This window comes from Acipenser ruthenus, chromosome 14 (genome assembly GCF_902713425.1).
Source record: "Acipenser ruthenus chromosome 14, fAciRut3.2 maternal haplotype, whole genome shotgun sequence".
NCBI lineage: Eukaryota > Metazoa > Chordata > Actinopteri > Acipenseriformes > Acipenseridae > Acipenser > Acipenser ruthenus.
In genome coordinates this window covers 1,410,242-1,437,497 of record NC_081202.1, presented here as the reverse complement: position 1 = coordinate 1,437,497, position 27,256 = coordinate 1,410,242, and the positions used below count along the sequence as shown (strand labels likewise).

At 45.2% G+C, this 27,256-nt stretch overlaps 1 protein-coding gene across 1 annotated transcript in view; it reads right to left on the bottom strand.

The window, feature by feature from the left end:
• The window catches only part of LOC117419764 (plexin-B2-like), a 92,917-nt gene that overhangs the window by 30,132 nt on the left and 35,529 nt on the right, over nucleotides 1–27,256 (bottom strand). The window contains exons 2-15 of the mRNA XM_058985495.1: nucleotides 11,180–12,315; nucleotides 10,588–10,770; nucleotides 10,189–10,308; nucleotides 9,308–9,408; nucleotides 7,999–8,131; nucleotides 6,980–7,139; nucleotides 6,275–6,389; nucleotides 6,049–6,160; nucleotides 3,044–3,145; nucleotides 2,625–2,720; nucleotides 2,239–2,320; nucleotides 1,309–1,469; nucleotides 477–625; nucleotides 118–223 (exon numbers count right to left, since the gene is read on the bottom strand). Coding sequence (XP_058841478.1) covers nucleotides 118–223; nucleotides 477–625; nucleotides 1,309–1,469; nucleotides 2,239–2,320; nucleotides 2,625–2,720; nucleotides 3,044–3,145; nucleotides 6,049–6,160; nucleotides 6,275–6,389; nucleotides 6,980–7,139; nucleotides 7,999–8,131; nucleotides 9,308–9,408; nucleotides 10,189–10,308; nucleotides 10,588–10,770; nucleotides 11,180–12,313 — 2,754 coding nt within the window. The 5' untranslated portion in view covers nucleotides 12,314–12,315. The remainder of the gene's footprint in view (nucleotides 1–117; nucleotides 224–476; nucleotides 626–1,308; nucleotides 1,470–2,238; nucleotides 2,321–2,624; nucleotides 2,721–3,043; nucleotides 3,146–6,048; nucleotides 6,161–6,274; nucleotides 6,390–6,979; nucleotides 7,140–7,998; nucleotides 8,132–9,307; nucleotides 9,409–10,188; nucleotides 10,309–10,587; nucleotides 10,771–11,179; nucleotides 12,316–27,256) is intronic.

The following is a 27,256-nucleotide window of genomic DNA, read 5'->3' as shown; positions in this document are numbered from 1 at the left end:
ATTTTCATCAAGTGAGAGCTACAACTCTGATACAATCATGGCCAGTAGAATCTTCAAACATGTTTTTGTGACTACAAAAACATAAAACGAACAGGAGAGGGAGCCTCTCCTCCTTACCCTGTAGGCAAACTCCACGTCAGAGTCCCCCGTATTTCCATCAGCCATCATCACCCTCACGCTCCCTTGTTTCATTTCAGTGACTGCATCAAGTTCACAGATAACACTGAAAATGAGAAACAGCATCCCATTGTGAAGCAAATCCTTGTCTATTAAAAATCACACACACACACACACATCAACCCAGCATGCCCTGCAAATTGACACCCACCATGCCCTGCACACTGACAGCCAGCACACTGATCCCCAGCATGCCCTGCACACTGATCCCCAGCATGCCCTGCACACTGATCCCCAGCATGCCCTGCACACTGATCCCCAGCATGCCCTGCACACTGATAGGACCTGCTGTCCTGTACCTGGTGGACACAGAGTATCTGTCCGCCTCATGTCGGCAGGGGACGCCTGCCACAGTGATGTTCCATATGTCCTCCTTCTTGATTCCCATGTTGGACCCTTTGATGGTCAGAGAGATGCCTCCCTCCAGTGGACCGTTATGAGGCACGATCTGAAACAGAGGAGACAATGTAACCCTCACTGCGCTGCACAATCCCAGGACTACTGCCTTGACAAGTTCAACTACACCACCATGAGACCAATATCCTTCTGTCGAGGATCAAAACAATGACATCATTTCCCCAGTGTTGTGCTTTTTGTTTCAGCAGTTCTAGATGAATCCGCCAGAAACACATATTATAGTAAGCCTGCAATTTTACACTGCTGAGGTGAAATGACCCAGGAAGTGAAAGTAATATGGCGAGGAAATAGATAAAAATTATAGAGAACATTTTTTAACTGATTGCAGTGCCAGGTATCGTGTTTTAAAATGCAAATACAGGTTTGCTGCAATTGCACATATTCTAGAGCTGTGCAGCCAAGGGAAAAGCACCACAGGGTGGTCCAGTGGTTAAAGTCCAGGGCTTGTAACCAAAAGGTCACTGGCTCAAATCCCACCTCTGCCACAGACTGACTCACTGTGTGTAACCTTGAGCAAGTCACTTAACCTCCTTGTGCTCCGTCCTGCGGATGAGATATTAAGTCAATGTCCTATTGTAAGTGACTCTGCATATAATGCACCTCTGTAAAGTGCTTTGTGATGGTGGTCCACTATGAAAGGCGCTATATAAAAATAAAGATATTATTATTATATTATCAGTCCTTTCAGGGAGAGGTGTTTCCAGCTGAACTCACGTCCAGGATCTTTGGCATCGGACACAGCTCCTCCTCTCTTGGGCAGGTTGTGCTGTAGAGGCAGGACTTGGGGTGACTGCACCAGACGCAGCCATACTTCGGGTCCGCGGCTTTACACAGGCTGCAGTCCTCTCGTCCGAACGAACAGTTATACAAGGTGACTGGAGAAGAGGGGAAGAAAGAGATGGAAGTTGAGGTGCTTCACAAAGCGCTTTTCAGATAGTCCAGGAAAGCTGGTGGCTTGCAGTCTGGTGGTCCCCAAGCCAGCACCTTAACCGCTGTACAGTGCAGGTGTGTGTAAGAGCAGGGTGCGTTCTATCAACACCCAGCCTGCACTGCCACTGGGGATCCTCACATGCAGCTGTCATTAACACAGAGAGTATACTCTGTGTGCTCTTTCAGAATTGTACGCGTGCACAGGACTGGATTTTCAAACGCTGCTCCTCACTTGCAAGGCTATTCATGGTTGTGCCCCTGCCTGTTTGCAGGACTTGCTTATTGCCTACACACTGGCCAGTGCATTGAGATTGGTAAATGACGACCTCTTAGTAATTCCAAGAACTATTAAAAACCTCCTGTTCGAGCTCTCTTCCAAATGTTATCCTGAATGCGGAGTCTGTCACTGAAATCTAACCTCAAAACACCTCTCTTTCATTTGCCTTTCACTGCGAGCACTTTGGAGCTCTTTCGGCTCGCTGTGTATTTGTGTAAAGCACTGGGATGCTAGTACATGAAGGATGCTGTATAAATGAAACTGGTCTGGTACAGAGGTGTTGCAGAAGGGTTCAAATGCAGCTTCAAAACCTGGCAATTCACTGCACAGGGCCTGTGTTATTGCACCTTTAACTTGTTTTCCAATGAGATCAGTCTCCAATGGTAACTTCAGGAGCAGCTACACACTGATCAATAAAAAAAGAAAATGAGGCTCACCATTCAGATTGCTGTCTATCTTATTACTGCCTTCTTTCACATAGAACAGGAGATCCCTCATCTGCCCTTTATCGTAGGAGAACTGTGTGAAGGGACACAAAGAAGAGAGGGTTACAGTGACTCTGCACACAGGGATTGTGTTTAACTTGCAAAACGTGTCTCTGAATACCAAACATGTAATTACTGCAACATTCCCCATAAGGGGGAGCCAGAGCATCACGTCTAATTTAATCACAGATCACAAGAAAGAGGGGTTGCAGCTCAAACCACCACTGAAATCTCTCTTTTAAAAGGGTGCGCTTTACATTTGCAACACTGAGCTGTTAAAACATTTCACAGGACACGCTGCAGGGAGCAGACACATGAGGAAAAACTGCACCACTCACCTCGTAACCCTGGAACTCGTAGGTTTGATCCTCTTTTAATACAATCTCCACCTCCGTTGAGCCCATCAATTCAGTGCCCATCTTGAACGTTTTGCCCTGTGGGAGTAGGAACAGGACTTTGTTTTAGTGCCAGTGTGCGTGGATCAATTAAAAAAAGTTCATAAGCATCCCTTAACTCTCTTTTACAGTATACAGTGCTTCAGGAAAGACATTACCAACACATTATACTATATACTTCAATTGTTAAAGCTGTCTGATTTGTTGCATTGTGTGTATTTATTTTACGAGGCTGACAGTGTGATTTCTATCCCTGACAGTGCAGGGTGACTATTAAGGACTGTTGTGTGCCTCTCAGAGGAGGCTACAATACAGCGTACACACAAGTCAAAGAATGAAGCTAGAATTCCTGCTCCACTTGCCTTATAGAAATCCAGATTCCTCCCAGTGAAGGTAATGCTGGTCCTCAAGCCCACCGAAATCAGAGGATGGGAAGGGCTTTCAAACCGAGGACAGCTCATTGGCTAAACAATTAGAAAACAATAAAACAAAACACAATGTTATAATAAACAACTGATAATCTCGGCATGCAAATTCAGTGTGTGTGTGTGTGTGCTTGAATGCACGCATGTGTGGGAGAGAGATTAAAGTAGTGCTCAAACATTACTGGATATGCAATCCAAGGACAGAAAAGCATGTCCGTGTCAGCCAGAAATCACACATTTGATAGTGTGACACAGAGTGGTGACGTCAGGCCAGAAAGAAACGCACACAGTACTCAAATGAAATGATGAAGGCGCTTGCTTGCACCGGTTTATTGTAAATAAAAAGGTTGTACAAAACAGAAAACACAGACTGAACAAACAGAACGGCGCGTTGGCCAAAGTAAAGAGACAGACAAACAAAAGTGGACGAACACTAAACAAGTACCGTGCTGGAGCTTCCAGTACGAAATAGCAATTGTTATATATATACAGACGTGCTCAAATTTGTTGGTACCCTTACAGCTCATTGAAATAATGCTTCATTCCTCCTGAAAAGTGATGAAATTAAAAGCTATTTTATCATGTATACTTGCATGCCTTTGGTATGTCATAGAATAAAGCAAAGAAGCTGTGAAAAGAGATGAATTATTGCTGATTCTACAAAGATATTCTAAAATGGCCTGGACACATTTGTTGGTACCCCTTAGAAAAGATAATAAATAATTGGATTATAGTGATATTTCAAACTAATTAGTTTCTTTAATTAGTATCACACATGTCTCCAATCTTGTAATCAGTCATTCAGCCTATTTAAATGGAGAAAAGTAGTCACTGTGCTGTTTGGTATCATTGCGTGCACCACACTGAACATGGACCAGAGAAAGCAAAGGAGAGAGTAGTCTGAGGAGATCAGAAAGAAAATAATAGACAAGCATGGTAAAGGTAAAGGCTACAAGACCATCTCCAAGCAGCTTGATGTTCCTGTGACAACAGTTGCACATATTATTAGGAAGTTTAAGGTCCATGGAACTGTAGCCAACCTCCCGGGCGCAGCCGCAAGAGGAAAATCGACCCCAGATTGAACAGAAGGATAGTGCGAATGGTAGAAAAAGAACCAAGGATAACTGCCAAAGAGATACAAGCTGAACTCCAAAGTGAAGGTACGTCAGTTTCTGATCGCACCATCCGTCGCTTTTTGAGCAAAAGTGGGCTCCATGGAAGAAGACCCAGGAGGACTCCACTTTTGAAAGAAAAACATAAAAAAGCCAGACTGGAATTTGCTAAAATGCATATTGATAAGCCACAATCCTTCTGGGAGAATGTCCTTTGGACAGATGAGTCAAAACTGGAGCTTTTTGGCAAGTCACATCAGCTCTATGTTCACAGACGAAAAAATGAAGCTTTCAAAGAAAAGAACACCATACTTACAGTGAAATATGGAGGCTCGGTTATGTTTTGGGGCTGCTTTGCTGCGCCTGGCACAGGGTGCCTTGAATCTGTGCAGGGCACAATGAAATCTCAAGAGTATCAAGGCATTCTGGAGCAAAACGTACTGCCCAGTGTCAGAAAGCTCTGTCTCAGTCGCAGGTCATGGGTCCTCCAACAGGATAATGACCCAAAACACACAACTAAAAGCACCCAAGAATGGATAAGAACAAAACATTGGACTATTCTGAAGTGGCCTTCTATGAGTCCTGATCTGAATCCTATCGAACATCTATGGAAAGAGCTGAAACTTGCAGTCTGGAGAAGGCACCCATCAAACCTGAGACAGCTGGAGCAGTTTGCTCAGGAAGAGTGGGCCAAACTACCTGTTAACAGGTGCAGAAGTCTCATTGAGAGCTACAGAAAACATTTGATTGCAGTGATTGCCTCTAAAGGTTGTGCAACAAACTATTAGGTTAAGGGTCCCATCGTTTTTGTCCATGCCATTTTCATTTGTTTTATTATTTACAATATTATGTTGAATAAAAAAGTCTGATTTCTATTAAATATGGAATAAACAATGGTGGATGCCAATTACTTTTGTCAGTTTCAAGTTATTTCAGAGAAAATTGTGCATTCTTCGATTTTTGTGGAGGGGTACCAACAAATTTGAGCACGTCTGTATATATATATATATATATATCTCCTTTCTCTCTCACCCGTTCTCCACTCACGAACACACAACCCCGAACACAGCCCCTTTTATGCAGCTGTACCGAGACTCGATTGCTAATCAATCATTCAATTGGACTCTCGGTACATCTGCACGTGAACTCATTTGTGCCCTTCCCATGCTTCCATACAAATACCCTTTTAATTTGCATGTGAAGTGATTGTGCCATCCTGGTGTCTAACTACAAATGACACTTTATATCACCTGTGCTCATAACCCACATTATAATCTGTGCACTTTGTACATAAACACCAACATTTACACACTACATACAACATAAAACACAAAAATACACTCAGGGGCGGGGCACGTTGCCACAGATAGAAATGAAGAACATGCATCACAGCGTCTTTTGCCTTACCAATTTTCCACTGCCAGAATTTTCATGACATATGACATGTGGAAAAAAAGAGTTCCATCTGGGATTAACATATTTAAAAAAAGCTAAAGCAGAAGATCAATACAGCTGCTCTTTATGCCCTATTTAAAATAAAGCTAAAGTTTTTTGACAGCAAGAAGTAACCAGAGTCCAGATCTGGATGTATCTGCAACCCAAGCTGACATATAATGACTGTACTGAAGGTCACAGGTGCTGCTTCAGAGATACAGACGCAGGTCCATCACTCCACCTTTCCTCGTGCTTTCCAACACAGGCCCAACTTGCAAGGGAAATGTCCCCATTTGTAATTTTATTTTCAAAAATTTGAAAACAGTTTGTGATCAGAGTGAACAAAAAGAAGGACAAGCTAGACTACAAACTCCACACATGGCCTCTGACCCTTACCTGTGCGTGCTTTATGACGTACACGTCCTGAGTCTCAGCGTCATTTTCGCTGCACTTGTGATCCTTGATGTTCCACTGACAGCGCCACTTGCTGGTCACACACGAGGCACACCTAGCGTTAAAAAACACACAGGATCAGCATGCTGCCACAGTGCTACCACAGAAGATGCGCCCGTGAACCATAATACAGCCACAGTCCGAGCCACGAGACAGACACAGTACTCACGGTGTGTTCGTGAGCATCTTTGCGGCCGCACTGCAGTCGTAGAAGCGGTACTGTCCGACGGCCAGCTCCACGTGGGAATCCTTAAAGGTCAACTTTACCTCCACTGCAACGAAATCTGACACACAAACGGCATTCAGCACACATGTTTAACAACCGCTTGAGTTCTTCGGCAATCCCAGAATTAAACCTGTAACCCACGTGTCCTACAGCCAGCTCCTGTTTTTGTAACTAACTTGCTGTGATTCATTACAAAAACAAACAGATACCTTCAACAATGAACAATCAGGCTCCTCACTAACATAGATATAGTTCAGAGTTCTCTTTCCATATAGATGTCTCACTTTACTGTTGGTCATTGATGAGAAAAGGCAACCATGAAACAATACTGATTTATCTAAACCGAATTTAAAAGGTGTCCGATCATTTTTTTTTTTATCAGCAGGATGTAAAACAACAACTGAATTCTGCTGTAAAGCACCAAGAAGGATCCAAGATGATCAGGGTGCACTGCAGAACAAGGTGCACACAGAGCAGGGTGCACTGCAGAGCAGGGTGCACACAGAGCAGGGTGCACTGCAGAGCAGGGTGCATGGTTAGCAGGGTGCACTGCAGAGCAGGGTGCATGGTTAGCAGGGTGCACTGCAGAGCAGGGTGCATGGTTAGCAGGGTGCACTGCAGAGCAGGGTGCATGGTTAGCAGGCTCACCTTGTGATTCAGGTGTTTGGGGGATATTGACGACCTCTGGAGGAGAGCAGGTTATAGACTTGCCCGGTTCAATCACAGCCTGACTCTTAGAGCCTCCGAAATCACACTCCAGCTGATCGCTCTCTGTAATGTTCGGGAAAGGCACCAAAGTCATACTGACCTGAAAATGGAAAAATGATTGCCTTAGTTAGTTATTCATCCTGGCTATCTAGAAAATGAAAAAAGCAATACCTCAGATCAAAGCTAATTCAAACAGAGATCTTCCACAACCCCCACCATGACTGTAAATTCAAGATAAGAGTTGAATGTAAGGGGAATTGCGTATCAATTTGAGTCGTCACAAAGCATGCAGTAAAATGGAGAAAATGTGTCTGCGCCATTAGTAGGTTCGGTTTTACAGAACAGCAATTGTAAACGTTTTAAAAAGTCACATGACCTCAATATTAGGTCTGAGGTCAATGTCAAGGTCTCCAATGTATTGCAGTCACCCCCGCAATGGTTTCTGGGACACTAGGCTTTGACACAGCGATGGCGGCAGTTCTGTAAACCCACCGACACAAGTGTTCATTCTTCTCGCACGATATACAAGACTGAACTTGACAGAGAAAACAAATCAGAAGTCAGCGTTTTACGGACTTCTAGACTCAAGAGTGGGTGTGTCTTACATGGTGACATCACTACTTTTATTTTTCAGGACACACCCAAAAAGAGTCCAATCTGGGGCTCCATAGACAACAGCAGGCAGATCCCCTGCAGTTATTATTTACAGTTGCTGCTTAACTTAATTTTACCTGTGCTGCTATTCCATCAGTAATAAGACAATTATTGTGATATTGCTTTGGTTAAATCTGAATGTAATAAACTGTTATAATTAAATTCTGTCTTTTTGCATGGTGGAGTTTTGGTGTTGCTCCCCTGAAATTCAAAGAACCTGTGTGCTTAGTGACCGTACAACACAACCATTTCTTCAGGCGTAGATCAGTGACTACAATAGATACAATTACAAATACAATAGCCACCCTTGGCCGTGAGGGTTGCATGCGGCTCATGTTCTCTGGAGAGTAGCCGGTGATCTGGACACACTCCTGGCTGAGGCTCCAGATCCAGTGGTTGTCCTCCACAGCCCTGCGGCAGGCTGACCTCCTGGTGCACCTGGGGGGAGGGGACAGGTTCTCGTTAGCTCATTCATTTGGGTTTTATCCATCAGCGGTGTGTCAATGCTTCTCAATGGCACAGTTAACACACTGAAACAGCACTGCAGCACCAGCACTGCAGCTGGTTTAAACGCAAAGTCTTTGTAGGAAACAAACAGTCCAAAACATAGACCAGGTATTTGTTTTACTTGCACTGGAGATAAGGATCGTGCGATCTCAACAGAACGGTTTGAAATGTCGAGATCCTGAGATAATGATCGTGCGATCTCAACAGAACGGTTTGAAATGTCGAGATCCTGAGATAAGGATCATGCAATCTCAACAGAACGGTTTGAAATGTCGAGATCCTGAGATAATGATCGTGCGATCTCAACAGAACGGTTTGAAATGTCAAGATCCTGAGATAAGGATCGTGCGATCTCAACAGAACGGTTTGAAATGTCGAGATCCTGAGATAATGATCGTGCGATCTCAACAGAACGGTTTGAAATGTCGAGATCCTGAGATAATGATCGTGCGATCTCAACAGAACGGTTTGAAATGTGAAGATCCTGAGATAATGATCGTGTGATCTCAACAGAACGGTTTGAAATGTCGAGATCCTGAGATAAGGATCATGCAATCTCAACAGAACGGTTTGAAATGTCGAGATCCTGAGATAATGATCGTGCGATCTCAACAGAACGGTTTGAAATGTCAAGATCCTGAGATAAGGATCGTGCGATCTCAACAGAACGGTTTGAAATGTCGAGATCCTGAGAAGGATCGTGCGATCTCAACAGAACGGTTTGAAATGTCGAGATCCTGAGATAAGAATCATGCAATCTCAACAGAACGGTTTGAAATGTCGAGATCCTGAGATAATGATCGTGCGATCTCAACAGAACGGTTTGAAATGTCGAGATCCTGAGATAATGATCGTGCGATCTCAACAGAACGGTTTGAAATGTGAAGATCCTGAGATAATGATCGTGTGATCTCAACAGAACGGTTTGAAATGTCGAGATCCTGAGATAAGGATCATGCAATCTCAACAGAACGGTTTGAAATGTTAAGCCCTGCAGAGCATGCACTCTTCTCAAAGGGCTCCCTTTATAGAGGTTGACTTACATCAGCAAGGGGACAGGGATTCTGTGACACGCACATTAAGAAGGCTGAAGGGTACAGTACTTACTTTCCCTCAGCCACACACCAGCCACAGTACGGGTCTCTCGCTGTCACACAGGACTGGCAGCTACTTCTCCAGTGGCACTCCTGCACCGGGACACGAGTTACCTGCACCACAATTTACAGCACAGTCAAAACAGATGACCAACAGAACAACAGAGTGGTCACTTAGGCATTTTTATTTTATATCTGTGATTTCTGGAATGAACGGGTTGACATGAAAATGCATACAGTACAGACATTGCATTGTTTAAAGCTTACACTGCCTCAGTTTGCTTTCAGGGGAAGGCATTTCACAAGGATGCTACTTCAGCTATGGGTTCTGCACCAAGCGAAGTGCAAACGGGAACTGCATCAGAAATTAATCTCATCTCAGCCAGCCGTGACACAGCCAACCCCCGACCCCAACTTCAAAATTACCCCAACTACCCTGACCCACTGACCCCAGAGAACAGAACACAGCCTCTTACCTCCTTCAAAATGTATTACCCTGACCCACTGACCCCAGAGAACAGAACACAGCCTCTTACCTCCTTCAAAATGTATTACCCTGACCCACTGACCCCAGCGAACAGAACACAGCCTCTTACCTCCTTCAAAATGTATTACCCTGACCCACTGACCCCAGAGAACAGAACGCAGCCTCTTACCTCCTTCAAAATGTATTACCCTGACCCACTGACCCCAGCGAACAGAACACAGCCTCTTACCTCCTTCAAAATGTATTACCGTCCCACTGACCCCAGAGAACAGAACGCAGCCTCTTACCTACTTCAAAATGTATTACCCTGACCCACTGACCCCAGCGAACAGAATATTGCCTCTTACCTCCTTCAAAATGTATTACCCTGACCCACTGACCCCAGCGAACAGAATATAGCCTCTTACCTCCTTCTCGGTCGTGACGTAAATGTGATCCTGACCTGCATCAAAAAATAGGTTTTTGTTCACCCTGGTGTTCCCCACCGTCTTCTTGTCATACTGTTCAGCCGAGCCACTGAGATGCACCTGAAACAGGTAAAGAAATACACTGTTACGCTGCCTCTGTGGCGCCTCCCGCATGGTGAGGGGATGATACAGCCCTCTGCCCCACCTGGTCTCTCTAAGGACCTTGTAGACAAGAGAGAACCAAAAGAAGGACACCTGCTCAGAGGGAGGTGAGAAGAGGGCACCTACCTTGTAGATCAGAGGGAGGTGAGAAGAGAACACCTACCTTGTAGATCAGAGGGAGGTGAGAAGAGCACACCTACCTTGTAGATCAGAGGGAGGTGAGAAGAGGACACCTACCTTGTAGATCCAGCCTCTGTCTGTTCCCAGGAAGGCGATGGTGTGCTCATTCTCCACTACCACAGCCACTGCACTCAGGTGCTCCTCATAGGTTATGACTGCCTCAGCCGAAATCCCAAAATCAGGCGTGCTCGCAAGGGGAGAGGGAAGAAAGTCTGCTCCACACGGATGGTCACCTGGTGTCTGATAAAAGTAAAAATAATTCTAGTACAGTCAACACCACACAAGCAAAACAGGGAAAAAATAACTCATGTCCCAGAATAAATACAATCAAGAAACCACTACGTACCCTTGTAAAGTTAAACAGAAATTAACGTTTTTAAATATCTAACAAAAGAAAAATCTGTAAAAAATCAAAGCACGATCCTTGATAACAGTGCAGTGATGTTTCAAATTAAGAGCTGGTAACTAAGGGGTTAAATCTGGAAGTCAGGTTTAAAAAAAAAAGTTCATTAAAATGTTGGTTTTTTCTTAATTTATTTTATTAACTATAATAAAACATCACAAGGGCAAAGAAACATCAATAAAGACAGAATTCATAACTGAGTTCACAAAAAGGGTTTGCTAGATGAATATTTTAAAAAGCCGGTACCTTCTGTTCACAGTTTTTTGGCCAGACCCCGTTTGAAATAGAGTATGGTGTGTAGACAGCCTGCTTCTCATCAATGTTCCCAGCCCCACTGTAACAAGCATCCTGGATTTCTTTCAGTCTCTTGTTGATCTCCTTCAGAGAGTACATACAGAGGGCCGAGGCTTGGCTCTGATCAGTCTGACTGTCTGTACCGAACACCACGAACAGCACCTTGTCCTCGGCCGTCACCCTCCCGTAACGCCCCGACACATCCATACTCCTCGCCAGGCGCTCCCCAGGGAAGGCAACGAACGCTGCCTGCACCTTGCTGTACTGCTGCCCCCCGCCTTGGCTGCAGTTCAGCTGGAGCTCCATGTAGGAGTAGTAGTGGGTGTCTGTCTGGCACACCCGGGAGATGAAGGTGTAATTCCCCATTTCGTTCTTGGTGTTTGTGCGGGAGAAGAGGAAGTAGGTAAAATTTTTATGCTGGAAGGCCAAGCGGAAGATGTGCCGGAACAGGTTGGTGTAAGCGTTGACCTGCCAGACCGAGGACTCGTCATAGCTTTCGAATAAGTCCACCCCCTCGGACTCCTGAAGCAGCCGTGTGGTGATGAGCTTGGTGGTATCGGAGGGGCCGTACCCCTTCCCCACAAGAAATACACTTGTGTTCCTGCCGTGTCTCTGCACAACAGTCAACACTCCCACCACTGACACCTTGTCCTCAGTGCTGACCACATAGGTCTTCTCTCCCTTGGAGTCACTGTAGTACTCCACCTTCGAGACATTCTCCAGGGACAACAAGGAGCAGATTCCTCTGAAGAGGCTCCCGCACACCACCAGGGTGCCGTTGGCCCGATTCACCAGCAGCAGCTTGTTACTGTTGTTTGTCAGCTTGGTTACACACCCGCTAAATTTGGGAGGTGTGCACAACTTGTTATCTTTTTTGGGGCCCGTTTCTATGCTGTCCTGCTTTTGCAGCATTTCGTCTAACTGGTAGATGGTGTTGACAGCACCCACGTACACCCGGCCAGTCCCAGGATCCTGCACCACGTTGTTGATTTCGGTGTTGCTGTAGAAGTGCCTGTATGAGTTTGACACCAGGCTGCCAGAACAGAGACACAGCAGCAGACAGAGAGTCAGGGGCCAGGCTGCCATTTCTGAAACACACAAACAGATTCAAAATAAGGCATTGAAAAATTATATTCTAGTTAAAACAAAAACCCATGAAATCAGAGCAGATCGAACATGTCTTCTTAAAGTCCCACAAACCCCAAAACATTCAGTAAAAGAAGAACATTTATGTTACTACAACGTTATGACGAGACAACGCAAAACATTTATACATTTTGGTACGCATTCATGCTTACGCTGTACTAAAAATGTACAACATTGCACGTGTTAATAACATGGGTTTGTGGGTCAAACAGGACTGGAGGTGAGGTCTTGGGATGCCCAACACAGTACAGGATCTTTGCATCGAGCGAGTACATCCAGCCTGTCTCTGCTATGTGCATTGATATACTGTACATCCAGCCTGTCTCTGCTAAGTGCATTGATATACTGTGCATCCAGCCTGTCTCTGCTATGTGCATTGATATACTGTACATCCAGCCTGTCTCTGCTATGTGCAGTGCATTGATATACTGTACATCCAGCCTGTCTCTGCTATGTGCATTGATATACTGTACATCCAGCCTGTCTCTGCTATGTGCATTGATATACTGTACATCCAGCCTGTCTCTGCTATGTGCATTGATATACTGTGCATCCAGCCTGTCTCTGCTATGTGCATTGATATACTGTACATCCAGCCTGTCTCTGCTATGTGCATTGATATACTGTACATCCAGCCTGTCTCTGCTATGTGCATTGATATACTGCACACCCAGCCTGTCTCTGCTATGTGCATTGATATACTGTGCATCCAGCCTGTCTCTGCTATGTGCATTGATATACTGTACACCCAGCCTGTCTCTGCTATGTGCATTGATATACTGTACACCCAGCCTGTCTCTGCTATGTGCATTGATATACTGTACACCCAGCCTGTCTCTGCTATGTGCAGTGCATTGATATACTGTACATCCAGCCTGTCTCTGCTATGTGCATTGATATACTGTACACCCAGCCTGTCTCTGCTATGTGCATTGATATACTGTACACCCAGCCTGTCTCTGCTATGTGCAGTGCATTGATATACTGTGCATCCAGCCTGTCTCTGCTATGTGCATTGATATACTGTACACCCAGCCTGTCTCTGCTATGTGCATTGATATACTGTACACCCAGCCTGTCTCTGCTATGTGCAGTGCATTGATATACTGTACATCCAGCCTGTCTCTGCTATGTGCATTGATATACTGTACACCCAGCCTGTCTCTGCTATGTGCATTGATATACTGTACATTCAGCCTGTCTCTGCTATGTGCAGTGCATTGATATACTGTACATCCAGCCTGTCTCTGCTATGTGCATTGATATACTGTACATTCAGCCTGTCTCTGCTATGTGCAGTGCATTGATATACTTGTACATCCAGCCTGTCTCTGCTATGTGCATTGATATACTGTGCATCCAGCCTGTCTCTGCTATGTGCATTGATATACTGTGCATCCAGCCTGTCTCTGTTATGTGCATTGATATACTGTGCATTCAGCCTGTCTCTGCTATGTGCATTGATATACTGCACACCCAGCCTGTCTCTGCTATGTGCATTGATATACTGTGCATCCAGCCTGTCTCTGCTATGTGCATTGATATACTGTACATCCAGCCTGTCTCTGCTATGTGCATTGATATACTGTACACCCAGCCTGTCTCTGCTATGTGCATTGATATACTGTACACCCAGCCTGTCTCTGCTATGTGCAGTGCATTGATATACTGTGCATCCAGCCTGTCTCTGCTATGTGCATTGATATACTGTACATCCAGCCTGTCTCTGCTATGTGCATTGATATACTGTACACCCAGCCTGTCTCTGCTATGTGCATTGATATACTGTACACCCAGCCTGTCTCTGCTATGTGCATTGATATACTGTACATTCAGCCTGTCTCTGCTATGTGCATTGATATACTGTACATCCAGCCTGTCTCTGCTATGTGCATTGATATACTGTGCACCCAGCCTGTCTCTGCTATGTGCATTGATATACTGTGCATCCAGCCTGTCTCTGCTTGTGCATTGATATACTGTACATCCAGCCTGTCTCTGCTATGTGCATTGATATACTGTACATCCAGCCTGTCTCTGCTATGTGCATTGATATACTGCACACCCAGCCTGTCTCTGCTATGTGCAGTGCATTGATATACTGTACACCCAGCCTGTCTCTGCTATGTGCATTGATATACTGTGCATCCAGCCTGTCTCTGCTATGTGCATTGATATACTGTGCATCCAGCCTGTCTCTGCTATGTGCACTGATATACTGTACATCCAGCCTGTCTCTGCTATGTGCAGTGCATTGATATACTGTGCATCCAGCCTGTCTCTGCTATGTGCATTGATATACTGTGCATCCAGCCTGTCTCTGCTATGTGCATTGATATACTGCACACCCAGCCTGTCTCTGCTATGTGCATTGATATACTGTACACCCAGCCTGTCTCTGCTATGTGCAGTGCATTGATATACTGTGCATCCAGCCTGTCTCTGCTATGTGCAGTGCATTGATATACTGTACATCCAGCCTGTCTCTGCTATGTGCATTGATATACTGTGCATCCAGCCTGTCTCTGCTATGTGCATTGATATACTGCACACCCAGCCTGTCTCTGCTATGTGCATTGATATACTGTACACCCAGCCTGTCTCTGCTATGTGAGGTGCATTGATATACTGTGCATCCAGCCTGTCTCTACTATGTGCATTGATATACTGTGCATCCAGCCTGTCTCTATGTGCATTGATATACTGTGCATCCAGCCTGTCTCTGCTATGTGCAGTGTATTGATATACTGTGCATCCAGCCTGTCTCTGCTATGTGCATTGATATACTGTACACCCAGCCTGTGTCTGCTATGTGCAGTGCATTGATATACTGTACATCCAGCCTGTCTCTGCTATGTGCAGTGCATTGATATACTGTACACCCAGCCTGTCTCTGCTATGTGCAGTGCATTGATATACTGTAAACCCAGCCTGTCTCTGCTATGTGCATTGATATACTGTACACCCAGCCTGTCTCTGCTATGTGCAGTGCATTGATATACTGTACATCCAGCCTGTCTCTGCTATGTGCATTGATATACTGTACACCCAGCCTGTGTCTGCTATGTGCAGTGCATTGATATACTGTACACCCAGCCTGTCTCTGCTATGTGCAGTGCATTGATATACTGTACACCCAGCCTGTCTCTGCTATGCGCATTGATATACTGTACATCCAGCCTGTCTCTGCTATGTGCATTGATATACTGTACATCCAGCCTGTCTCTGCTTGTGCATTGATATACTGCACACCCAGCCTGTCTCTGCTATGTGCATTGATATACTGTGCATCCAGCCTGTCTCTGCTTGTGCATTGATATACTGCACACCCAGCCTGTCTCTGCTATGTGCATTGATATACTGTGCATCCAGCCTGTCTCTGCTATGTGCACTGATTTACTGTACATCCAGCCTGTCTCTGCTATGTGCAGTGCATTGATATACTGTACATCCAGCCTGTCTCTGCTATGTGCATTGATATACTGTACATCCAGCCTGTCTCTGCTATGTGCATTGATATACTGTGCATCCAGCCTGTCTCTGCTATGTGCACTGATATACTGTACATCCAGCCTGTCTCTGCTATGTGCAGTGCATTGATATACTGTACATCCAGCCTGTCTCTGCTATGCGCATTGATATACTGTACATCCAGCCTGTCTCTGCTATGTGCATTGATATACTGTACATCCAGCCTGTCTCTGCTTGTGCATTGATATACTGTACATCCAGCCTGTCTCTGCTTGTGCATTGATATACTGCACACCCAGCCTGTCTCTGCTATGTGCATTGATATACTGTGCATCCAGCCTGTCTCTGCTTGTGCATTGATATACTGCACACCCAGCCTGTCTCTGCTATGTGCATTGATATACTGTGCATCCAGCCTGTCTCTGCTATGTGCACTGATATACTGTACATCCAGCCTGTCTCTGCTATGTGCAGTGCATTGATATACTGTACATCCAGCCTGTCTCTGCTATGTGCATTGATATACTGTACATCCAGCCTGTCTCTGCTATGTGCAGTGCATTAATATACTGTACATCCAGCCTGTCTCTGCTATGTGCATTGATATACTGTACATCCAGCCTGTCTCTGCTATGTGCACTGATATACTGTACATCCAGCCTGTCTCTGCTATGTGCAGTGCATTGATATACTGTGCATCCAGCCTGTCTCTGCTATGTGCAGTGCATTGATATACTGTACATCCAGCCTGTCTCTGCTATGTGCATTGATATACTGTACACCCAGCCTGTCTCTGCTATGTGCATTGATATACTGTACACCCAGCCTGTCTCTGCTATGTGCATTGATATACTGTACATCCAGCCTGTCTCTGCTATGTGCAGTGATATACTGTACACCCAGCCTGTCTCTGCTATGTGCATTGATATACTGTACATCCAGCCTGTCTCTGCTATGTGCAGTGCATTGATATACTGTACATTCAGCCTGTCTCTGCTATGTGCATTGATATACTGTACATCCAGCCTGTCTCTGCTATGTGCATTGATATACTGTACACCCAGCCTGTCTCTGCTATGTGCATTGATATACTGTACATCCAGCCTGTCTCTGCTATGTGCAGTGCATTGATATACTGTACATTCAGCCTGTCTCTGCTATGTGCATTGATATACTGTACATCCAGCCTGTCTCTGCTTGTGCATTGATATACTGTACATCCAGCCTGTCTCTGCTATGTGCATTGATATACTGTACATCCAGCCTGTCTCTGCTATGTGCAGTGCATTGATATACTGTACATCCAGCCTGTCTCTGCTATGTGCATTGATATACTGTACATCCAGCCTGTCTCTGCTATGTGCATTGATATACTGTACACCCAGCCTGTCTCTGCTATGTGCATTGATATACTGTACATCCAGCCTGTCTCTGCTATGTGCAGTGCATTGATATACTGTACATTCAGCCTGTCTCTGCTATGTGCATTGATATACTGTACATCCAGCCTGTCTCTGCTTGTGCATTGATATACTGCACACCCAGCCTGTCTCTGCTATGTGCATTGATATACTGTACATCCAGCCTGTCTCTGCTATGTGCATTGATATACTGTACATCCAGCCTGTCTCTGCTATGTGCATTGATATACTGTACACCCAGCCTGTGTCTGCTATGTGCAGTGCATTGATATACTGTACATCCAGCCTGTCTCTGCTATGTGCATTGATATACTGTACATCCAGCCTGTCTCTGCTATGTGCATTGATATACTGTACATCCAGCCTGTCTCTGCTATGTGCATTGATATACTGTACATCCAGCCTGTCTCTGCTATGTGCATTGATATACTGTACATCCAGCCTGTCTCTGCTATGTGCATTGATATACTGTACATCCAGCCTGTCTCTGCTATGTGCATTGATATACTGTACATCCAGCCTGTCTCTGCTATGTGCATTGATATACTGTACATCCAGCCTGTCTCTGCTATGTGCATTGATATACTGTACACCCAGCCTGTGTCTGCTATGTGCAGTGCATTGATATACTGTACATCCAGCCTGTCTCTGCTATGTGCAGTGCATTGATATACTGTACACCCAGCCTGTCTCTGCTATGTGCATTGATATACTGTACACCCAGCCTGTCTCTGCTATGTGCATTGATATACTGTACACCCAGCCTGTCTCTGCTATGTGCATTGATATACTGTACACCCAGCCTGTCTCTGCTATGTGCAGTGCATTGATATACTGTGCATCCAGCCTGTCTCTGCTATGTGCATTGATATACTGTACATTCAGCCTGTCTCTGCTATGTGCATTGATATACTGTACACCCAGCCTGTCTCTGCTATGTGCATTGATATACTGTACACCCAGCCTGTCTCTGCTATGTGCATTGATATACTGTACATCCAGCCTGTCTCTGCTATGTGCATTGATATACTGTACACCCAGCCTGTCTCTGCTATGTGCATTGATATACTGCACACCCAGCCTGTCTCTGCTATGTGCATTGATATACTGTGCATCCAGCCTGTCTCTGCTATGTGCAGTGCATTGATATACTGTGCATCCAGCCTGTCTCTGCTATGTGCATTGATATACTGTACACCCAGCCTGTCTCTGCTATGTGCATTGATATACTGCACACCCAGCCTGTCTCTGCTATGTGCATTGATATACTGCACACCCAGCCTGTCTCTGCTATGTGCATTGATATACTGTACACCCAGCCTGTCTCTGCTATGTGCATTGATATACTGTACATCCAGCCTGTCTCTGCTATGTGCAGTGCATTGATATACTGTGCATCCAGCCTGTCTCTGCTATGTGCATTGATATCCTGTACATCCAGCCTGTCTCTGCTATGTGCATTGATATACTGTACATCCAGCCTGTCTCTGCTATGTGCATTGATATACTGTACATCCAGCCTGTCTCTGCTATGTGCATTGATATACTGTGCATCCAGCCTGTCTCTGCTATGTGCATTGATATACTGTACATCCAGCCTGTCTCTGCTATGTGCATTGATATACTGTACATCCAGCCTGTCTCTGCTATGTGCAGTGCATTGATATACTGTACATCCAGCCTGTCTCTGCTATGTGCATTGATATACTGTGCATCCAGCCTGTCTCTGCTATGTGCATTGATATACTGCACACCCAGCCTGTCTCTGCTATGTGCATTGATATACTGTACACCCAGCCTGTCTCTGCTATGTGAGGTGCATTGATATACTGTGCATCCAGCCTGTCTCTACTATGTGCATTGATATACTGTGCATCCAGCCTGTCTCTATGTGCATTGATATACTGTGCATCCAGCCTGTCTCTGCTATGTGCAGTGTATTGATATACTGTGCATCCAGCCTGTCTCTGCTATGTGCATTGATATACTGTACACCCAGCCTGTGTCTGCTATGTGCAGTGCATTGATATACTGTACATCCAGCCTGTCTCTGCTATGTGCAGTGCATTGATATACTGTACACCCAGCCTGTCTCTGCTATGTGCAGTGCATTGATATACTGTAAACCCAGCCTGTCTCTGCTATGTGCATTGATATACTGTACACCCAGCCTGTCTCTGCTATGTGCAGTGCATTGATATACTGTACATCCAGCCTGTCTCTGCTATGTGCATTGATATACTGTACACCCAGCCTGTGTCTGCTATGTGCAGTGCATTGATATACTGTACACCCAGCCTGTCTCTGCTATGTGCAGTGCATTGATATACTGTACACCCAGCCTGTCTCTGCTATGCGCATTGATATACTGTACATCCAGCCTGTCTCTGCTATGTGCATTGATATACTGTACATCCAGCCTGTCTCTGCTTGTGCATTGATATACTGCACACCCAGCCTGTCTCTGCTATGTGCATTGATATACTGTGCATCCAGCCTGTCTCTGCTTGTGCATTGATATACTGCACACCCAGCCTGTCTCTGCTATGTGCATTGATATACTGTGCATCCAGCCTGTCTCTGCTATGTGCACTGATTTACTGTACATCCAGCCTGTCTCTGCTATGTGCAGTGCATTGATATACTGTACATCCAGCCTGTCTCTGCTATGTGCATTGATATACTGTACATCCAGCCTGTCTCTGCTATGTGCATTGATATACTGTGCATCCAGCCTGTCTCTGCTATGTGCACTGATATACTGTACATCCAGCCTGTCTCTGCTATGTGCAGTGCATTGATATACTGTACATCCAGCCTGTCTCTGCTATGCGCATTGATATACTGTACATCCAGCCTGTCTCTGCTATGTGCATTGATATACTGTACATCCAGCCTGTCTCTGCTTGTGCATTGATATACTGTACATCCAGCCTGTCTCTGCTTGTGCATTGATATACTGCACACCCAGCCTGTCTCTGCTATGTGCATTGATATACTGTGCATCCAGCCTGTCTCTGCTTGTGCATTGATATACTGCACACCCAGCCTGTCTCTGCTATGTGCATTGATATACTGTGCATCCAGCCTGTCTCTGCTATGTGCACTGATATACTGTACATCCAGCCTGTCTCTGCTATGTGCAGTGCATTGATATACTGTACATCCAGCCTGTCTCTGCTATGTGCATTGATATACTGTACATCCAGCCTGTCTCTGCTATGTGCAGTGCATTAATATACTGTACATCCAGCCTGTCTCTGCTATGTGCATTGATATACTGTACATCCAGCCTGTCTCTGCTATGTGCACTGATATACTGTACATCCAGCCTGTCTCTGCTATGTGCAGTGCATTGATATACTGTGCATCCAGCCTGTCTCTGCTATGTGCAGTGCATTGATATACTGTACATCCAGCCTGTCTCTGCTATGTGCATTGATATACTGTACACCCAGCCTGTCTCTGCTATGTGCATTGATATACTGTACACCCAGCCTGTCTCTGCTATGTGCATTGATATACTGTACATCCAGCCTGTCTCTGCTATGTGCAGTGATATACTGTACACCCAGCCTGTCTCTGCTATGTGCATTGATATACTGTACATCCAGCCTGTCTCTGCTATGTGCAGTGCATTGATATACTGTACATTCAGCCTGTCTCTGCTATGTGCATTGATATACTGTACATCCAGCCTGTCTCTGCTATGTGCATTGATATACTGTACACCCAGCCTGTCTCTGCTATGTGCATTGATATACTGTACATCCAGCCTGTCTCTGCTATGTGCAGTGCATTGATATACTGTACATTCAGCCTGTCTCTGCTATGTGCATTGATATACTGTACATCCAGCCTGTCTCTGCTTGTGCATTGATATACTGTACATCCAGCCTGTCTCTGCTATGTGCATTGATATACTGTACATCCAGCCTGTCTCTGCTATGTGCAGTGCATTGATATACTGTACATCCAGCCTGTCTCTGCTATGTGCATTGATATACTGTACATCCAGCCTGTCTCTGCTATGTGCATTGATATACTGTACACCCAGCCTGTCTCTGCTATGTGCATTGATATACTGTACATCCAGCCTGTCTCTGCTATGTGCAGTGCATTGATATACTGTACATTCAGCCTGTCTCTGCTATGTGCATTGATATACTGTACATCCAGCCTGTCTCTGCTTGTGCATTGATATACTGCACACCCAGCCTGTCTCTGCTATGTGCATTGATATACTGTACATCCAGCCTGTCTCTGCTATGTGCATTGATATACTGTACATCCAGCCTGTCTCTGCTATGTGCATTGATATACTGTACACCCAGCCTGTGTCTGCTATGTGCAGTGCATTGATATACTGTACATCCAGCCTGTCTCTGCTATGTGCATTGATATACTGTACATCCAGCCTGTCTCTGCTATGTGCATTGATATACTGTACATCCAGCCTGTCTCTGCTATGTGCATTGATATACTGTACATCCAGCCTGTCTCTGCTATGTGCATTGATATACTGTACATCCAGCCTGTCTCTGCTATGTGCATTGATATACTGTACATCCAGCCTGTCTCTGCTATGTGCATTGATATACTGTACATCCAGCCTGTCTCTGCTATGTGCATTGATATACTGTACATCCAGCCTGTCTCTGCTATGTGCATTGATATACTGTACACCCAGCCTGTGTCTGCTATGTGCAGTGCATTGATATACTGTACATCCAGCCTGTCTCTGCTATGTGCAGTGCATTGATATACTGTACACCCAGCCTGTCTCTGCTATGTGCATTGATATACTGTACACCCAGCCTGTCTCTGCTATGTGCATTGATATACTGTACACCCAGCCTGTCTCTGCTATGTGCATTGATATACTGTACACCCAGCCTGTCTCTGCTATGTGCAGTGCATTGATATACTGTGCATCCAGCCTGTCTCTGCTATGTGCATTGATATACTGTACATTCAGCCTGTCTCTGCTATGTGCATTGATATACTGTACACCCAGCCTGTCTCTGCTATGTGCATTGATATACTGTACACCCAGCCTGTCTCTGCTATGTGCATTGATATACTGTACATCCAGCCTGTCTCTGCTATGTGCATTGATATACTGTACACCCAGCCTGTCTCTGCTATGTGCATTGATATACTGCACACCCAGCCTGTCTCTGCTATGTGCATTGATATACTGTGCATCCAGCCTGTCTCTGCTATGTGCAGTGCATTGATATACTGTGCATCCAGCCTGTCTCTGCTATGTGCATTGATATACTGTACACCCAGCCTGTCTCTGCTATGTGCATTGATATACTGCACACCCAGCCTGTCTCTGCTATGTGCATTGATATACTGTACACCCAGCCTGTCTCTGCTATGTGCATTGATATACTGTACACCCAGCCTGTCTCTGCTATGTGCATTGATATACTGTACATCCAGCCTGTCTCTGCTATGTGCAGTGCATTGATATACTGTGCATCCAGCCTGTCTCTGCTATGTGCATTGATATCCTGTACATCCAGCCTGTCTCTGCTATGTGCATTGATATACTGTACATCCAGCCTGTCTCTGCTATGTGCATTGATATACTGTACATCCAGCCTGTCTCTGCTATGTGCATTGATATACTGTGCATCCAGCCTGTCTCTGCTATGTGCATTGATATACTGTACATCCAGCCTGTCTCTGCTATGTGCATTGATATACTGTACATCCAGCCTGTCTCTGCTATGTGCATTGATATACTGTACATCCAGCCTGTCTCTGCTATGTGCATTGATATACTGTACATCCAGCCTGTCTCTGCTATGTGCATTGATATACTGTACACCCAGCCTGTCTCTGCTATGTGCAGTGCATTGATATACTGTACACCCAGCCTGTCTCTGCTATGTGCAGTGCATTGATATACTGTGCATCCAGCCTGTCTCTGCTATGTGCATTGATATACTGTACACCCAGCCTGTGTCTGCTATGTGCAGTGCATTGATATACTGTGCATCCAGCCTGTCTCTGCTATGTGCATTGATATACTGTACACCCAGCCTGTCTCTGCTATGTGCATTGATATACTGTACATCCAGCCTGTCTCTGCTATGTGCATTGATATACTGTACATCCAGCCTGTCTCTGCTATGTGCATTGATATACTGTACACCCAGCCTGTCTCTGCTATGTGCAGTGCATTGATATACTGTACACCCAGCCTGTCTCTGCTATGTGCAGTGCATTGATATACTGTGCATCCAGCCTGTCTCTGCTATGTGCATTGATATACTGTACACCCAGCCTGTGTCTGCTATGTGCAGTGCATTGATATACTGTGCATCCAGCCTGTCTCTGCTATGTGCATTGATATACTGTACACCCAGCCTGTCTCTGCTATGTGCATTGATATACTGTACATCCAGCCTGTCTCTGCTATGTGCATTGATATACTGTGCATCCAGCCTGTCTCTGCTATGTGCATTGATATACTGTACATCCAGCCTGTCTCTGCTATGTGCAGTGCATTGATATACTGTACATCCAGCCTGTCTCTGCTATGTGCATTGATATACTGTGCATCCAGCCTGTCTCTGCTATGTGCATTGATATACTGTACATCCAGCCTGTCTCTGCTATGTGCATTGACATACTGTACATCCAGCCTGTCTCTGCTATGTGCATTGATATACTGTGCATCCAGCCTGTCTCTGCTATGTGCATTGATATACTGTGCATCCAGCCTGTCTCTGCTATGTGCATTGATATACTGTACACCCAGCCTGTCTCTGCTATGTGCATTGATATACTGTACACCCAGCCTGTCTCTGCTATGTGCAGTGCATTGATATACTGTACACCCAGCCTGTCTCTGCTATGTGCATTGATATACTGTACATCCAGCCTGTCTCTACTTGTGCATTGATATACTGTACACCCAGCCTGTCTCTGCTATGCTATGTGCATTGATATACTGTGCATCCAGCCTGTCTCTGCTATGTGCATTGATATACTGTACATCCAGCCTGTCTCTACTTGTGCATTGATATACTGTACACCCAGCCTGTCTCTGCTATGCTATGTGCATTGATATACTGTACATCCAGCCTGTCTCTGCTATGTGCATTGATATACTGTGCATCCAGCCTGTCTCTGCTATGTGCATTGATATACTGTGCATCCAGCCTGTCTCTGCTATGTGCATTGATATACTGTACATCCAGCCTGTCTCTGCTATGTGCAGTGCATTGATATACTGTACATCCAGCCTGTCTCTGCTATGTGCATTGATATACTGCACACCCAGCCTGTCTCTGCTATGTGCATTGATATACTGTACACCCAGCCTGTCTCTGCTATGTGCATTGATATACTGTACATCCAGCCTGTCTCTGCTATGTGCATTGATATACTGTACACCCAGCCTGTCTCTGCTATGTGCATTGATATACTGTACACCCAGCCTGTCTCTGCTATGTGCAGTGATATACTGTACACCCAGCCTGTCTCTGCTATGTGCATTGATATACTGTACATCCAGCCTGTCTCTGCTATGTGCAGTGATATACTGTACACCCAGCCTGTCTCTGCTATGTGCATTGATATACTGTACATCCAGCCTGTCTCTGCTATGTGCAGTGCATTGATATACTGTACATTCAGCCTGTCTCTGCTATACTTGATATACTGTACATCCAGCCTGTCTCTGCTATGTGCATTGATATACTGTACACCCAGCCTGTCTCTGCTATGTGCATTGATATACTGTACATCCAGCCTGTCTCTGCTATGTGCAGTGCATTGATATACTGTACATCCAGCCTGTCTCTGCTATGTGCATTGATATACTGTACACCCAGCCTGTCTCTGCTATGTGCATTGATATACTGTACACCCAGCCTGTCTCTGCTATGTGCATTGATATACTGTACATCCAGCCTGTCTCTGCTATGTGCAGTGATATACTGTACACCCAGCCTGTCTCTGCTATGTGCATTGATATACTGTACATCCAGCCTGTCTCTGCTATGTGCAGTGCATTGATATACTGTACATTCAGCCTGTCTCTGCTATGTGCATTGATATACTGTACATCCAGCCTGTCTCTGCTATGTGCATTGATATACTGTACACCCAGCCTGTCTCTGCTATGTGCATTGATATACTGTACATCCAGCCTGTCTCTGCTATGTGCAGTGCATTGATATACTGTACATTCAGCCTGTCTCTGCTATGTGCATTGATATACTGTACATCCAGCCTGTCTCTGCTTGTGCATTGATATACTGTACATCCAGCCTGTCTCTGCTATGTGCATTGATATACTGTACATCCAGCCTGTCTCTGCTATGTGCAGTGCATTGATATACTGTACATCCAGCCTGTCTCTGCTATGTGCATTGATATACTGTACATCCAGCCTGTCTCTGCTATGTGCATTGATATACTGTACACCCAGCCTGTCTCTGCTATGTGCATTGATATACTGTACATCCAGCCTGTCTCTGCTATGTGCAGTGCATTGATATACTGTACATTCAGCCTGTCTCTGCTATGTGCATTGATATACTGTACATCCAGCCTGTCTCTGCTTGTGCATTGATATACTGCACACCCAGCCTGTCTCTGCTATGTGCATTGATATACTGTACATCCAGCCTGTCTCTGCTATGTGCATTGATATACTGTACATCCAGCCTGTCTCTGCTATGTGCATTGATATACTGTACACCCAGCCTGTGTCTGCTATGTGCAGTGCATTGATATACTGTACATCCAGCCTGTCTCTGCTATGTGCATTGATATACTGTACATCCAGCCTGTCTCTGCTATGTGCATTGATATACTGTACATCCAGCCTGTCTCTGCTATGTGCATTGATATACTGTACATCCAGCCTGTCTCTGCTATGTGCATTGATATACTGTACATCCAGCCTGTCTCTGCTATGTGCATTGATATACTGTACATCCAGCCTGTCTCTGCTATGTGCATTGATATACTGTACATCCAGCCTGTCTCTGCTATGTGCATTGATATACTGTACACCCAGCCTGTGTCTGCTATGTGCAGTGCATTGATATACTGTACATCCAGCCAGTCTCTGCTATGTGCAGTGCATTGATATACTGTACACCCAGCCTGTCTCTGCTATGTGCATTGATATACTGTACACCCAGCCTGTCTCTGCTATGTGCATTGATATACTGTACACCCAGCCTGTCTCTGCTATGTGCATTGATATACTGTACACCCAGCCTGTCTCTGCTATGTGCAGTGCATTGATATACTGTGCATCCAGCCTGTCTCTGCTATGTGCATTGATATACTGTACATTCAGCCTGTCTCTGCTATGTGCATTGATATACTGTACACCCAGCCTGTCTCTGCTATGTGCATTGATATACTGTACACCCAGCCTGTCTCTGCTATGTGCATTGATATACTGTACATCCAGCCTGTCTCTGCTATGTGCATTGATATACTGTACACCCAGCCTGTCTCTGCTATGTGCATTGATATACTGCACACCCAGCCTGTCTCTGCTATGTGCATTGATATACTGTGCATCCAGCCTGTCTCTGCTATGTGCATTGATATACTGTACACCCAGCCTGTCTCTGCTATGTGCATTGATATACTGTACATCCAGCCTGTGTCTGCTATGTGCAGTGCATTGATATACTGTGCATCCAGCCTGTCTCTGCTATGTGCATTGATATCCTGTACATCCAGCCTGTCTCTGCTATGTGCATTGATATACTGTACATCCAGCCTGTCTCTGCTATGTGCATTGATATACTGTACATCCAGCCTGTCTCTGCTATATGCATTGATATACTGTGCATCCAGCCTGTCTCTGCTATGTGCATTGATATACTGTACATCCAGCCTGTCTCTGCTATGTGCATTGATATACTGTACATCCAGCCTGTCTCTGCTATGTGCATTGATATACTGTACATCCAGCCTGTCTCTGCTATGTGCATTGATA